At 50.4% G+C, this 1,681-nt stretch overlaps 1 protein-coding gene across 1 annotated transcript in view; it reads right to left on the bottom strand.

The window, feature by feature from the left end:
• Positions 1–1,681, bottom strand: part of PPP2R2A (protein phosphatase 2 regulatory subunit Balpha) — a 68,939-nt gene that overhangs the window by 19,619 nt on the left and 47,639 nt on the right. The window contains exon 3 of the mRNA XM_014522286.2: positions 1–90. Coding sequence (XP_014377772.1) covers positions 1–90 — 90 coding nt within the window. The remainder of the gene's footprint in view (positions 91–1,681) is intronic.

Raw genomic sequence — 1,681 nt, 5'->3', positions numbered from 1 at the left:
CCTGCTGAAAGATGACAACTCTACCTCCTTTGTCTCCTGTTGCTAGTAATTCTCCAGAATGGTTAAATTCTACCGTAGAAATTATATCCGCTGCATAATCAAAAACAGAAAAACACAAGTTATTATTTCATCTATGCACATTTCCAAAGAGTCAAGAAGTTATAAATAATAACTAGGTAAGAACCAACTTTTCTGAAAATGAATCTTGTCAAGTTCTCTCTCATAAAAATGAGATTAAAATGCTTCAGTAAAATTATACACACCACAGGCAAATATCCAAAACTGCTTTCTCTTAGAGGAAAAAAGGCCAGGAACAGCGATTTTTCTAACCAACCACAGAACAGCAAAGTATCTTTGCAGTAACTAAAAATCAATTCCTCCTCATCCACAGAACAAAAAACATTAGCGATCCAGGTTCAGTGATGTTCACTACTGTGTTTCAGACATACTGGGTTATTGGTTGTTACAAGCAGCTAGGTTACTCCTAAGCCCTAGTCACATGCAGACCTCAACTGATCATTTTTAGGAGCAAGAACTGGGCCCATGTTCGTTACTCATATAAAAAAAATCCAACTAATTACCACAGTAGTCAAATCTGAGAACTTTGAGCAGAACTGTTCTACTAGGATGGAGGAAGACCAGCATCTAAGGAATGCAAGGAAGCAGCATAAAAAACAACTACCATCAGATTAGGATTCAAATTCAGAGAGAGATAGGAGAGGATACTTTTTATTTTTAACATATACTAAAATAAACCCTTATTTGAACCTGGATCCTAATCTGACGGTAGGTGTTTTTTTATTCTGTTTCCTTGCATTCCTTAGAGCAGGGCTGGGGAATTATTTGGGCCTGCGGGTCACATAGGCAGTTCTGGAGAGCTGGCACAGGCTGGTCAGCAGCCCGCCCTACCCCCTCGCTGCAACAGCTTGGAGCCCTCGTACCCTGCAGCTCCTCCCCACCACTGCCAACAGTGCACAGCCCCAGTCCCGACTCCTGCCTCGTCCTGGCCAGAGTGGACCAGCCAGAACCTGTGCACACAGACCCAACCCAGCTCACCCTGCGCCTGCTCTGGACTGTCAACCCACGTTGAGCAATGACAGCAGACAAGCAGAGGCTGCTGCTCAGTGTGGGGGAAAAAGTGCCCCCCCTCCTCCCCCACCAGGTCCTTCTTGCTGCAACCACTCAGAGCCCGTGCCCAGGCTACCCTACCCTACAGTGGTGATGGTACCTTCTCGGCCACCATCACCACTGCTTCCGTACCACCCAGTGAGGCAGTGGTGGGAGTTCAGAGGAGCCGCAGGGCAGCCCAGGTGCAGGCTCCAGGTGGCTTCAGCGAGGACCCAGCAGTGGTGAAGGGATGCTTTCCCCCCTGTGCCAAGCAGCAGCTTCTGCCCAGCTGCTCCTGCTGCTCAGCGTGGGCAGGCAAGTCCAGAGCAGCTGCAGGGCGGGTCAACGTCAGGGCTTTGCTGGTCCACTCCACCTGGCTGAGTCTGGAGCGGGTGCAAAGCAGGTTCGGGTCAGGGCTGTGTGTGCAGGTCCCCACCAGAGCCACAGGGCTGGGGCTAGCAGTGGTGGCAGCTGGAAGGAGCTGCTGCCAGCTGGGCTACCTAGAAAGGCAGTCCAGCTATGGAGTCACCCCTGCCCTGCTGCATGCCCAGGGAGTGGCGGGGCACGGCAGACG

Source organism: Alligator sinensis, unplaced genomic scaffold, assembly GCF_000455745.1.
Source record: "Alligator sinensis unplaced genomic scaffold, ASM45574v1 scaffold685_1, whole genome shotgun sequence".
Taxonomy (NCBI): domain Eukaryota; kingdom Metazoa; phylum Chordata; order Crocodylia; family Alligatoridae; genus Alligator; species Alligator sinensis.
Note: the sequence above shows the minus strand (reverse complement) of the source record. Positions and strands in the feature narration are given on the sequence as shown.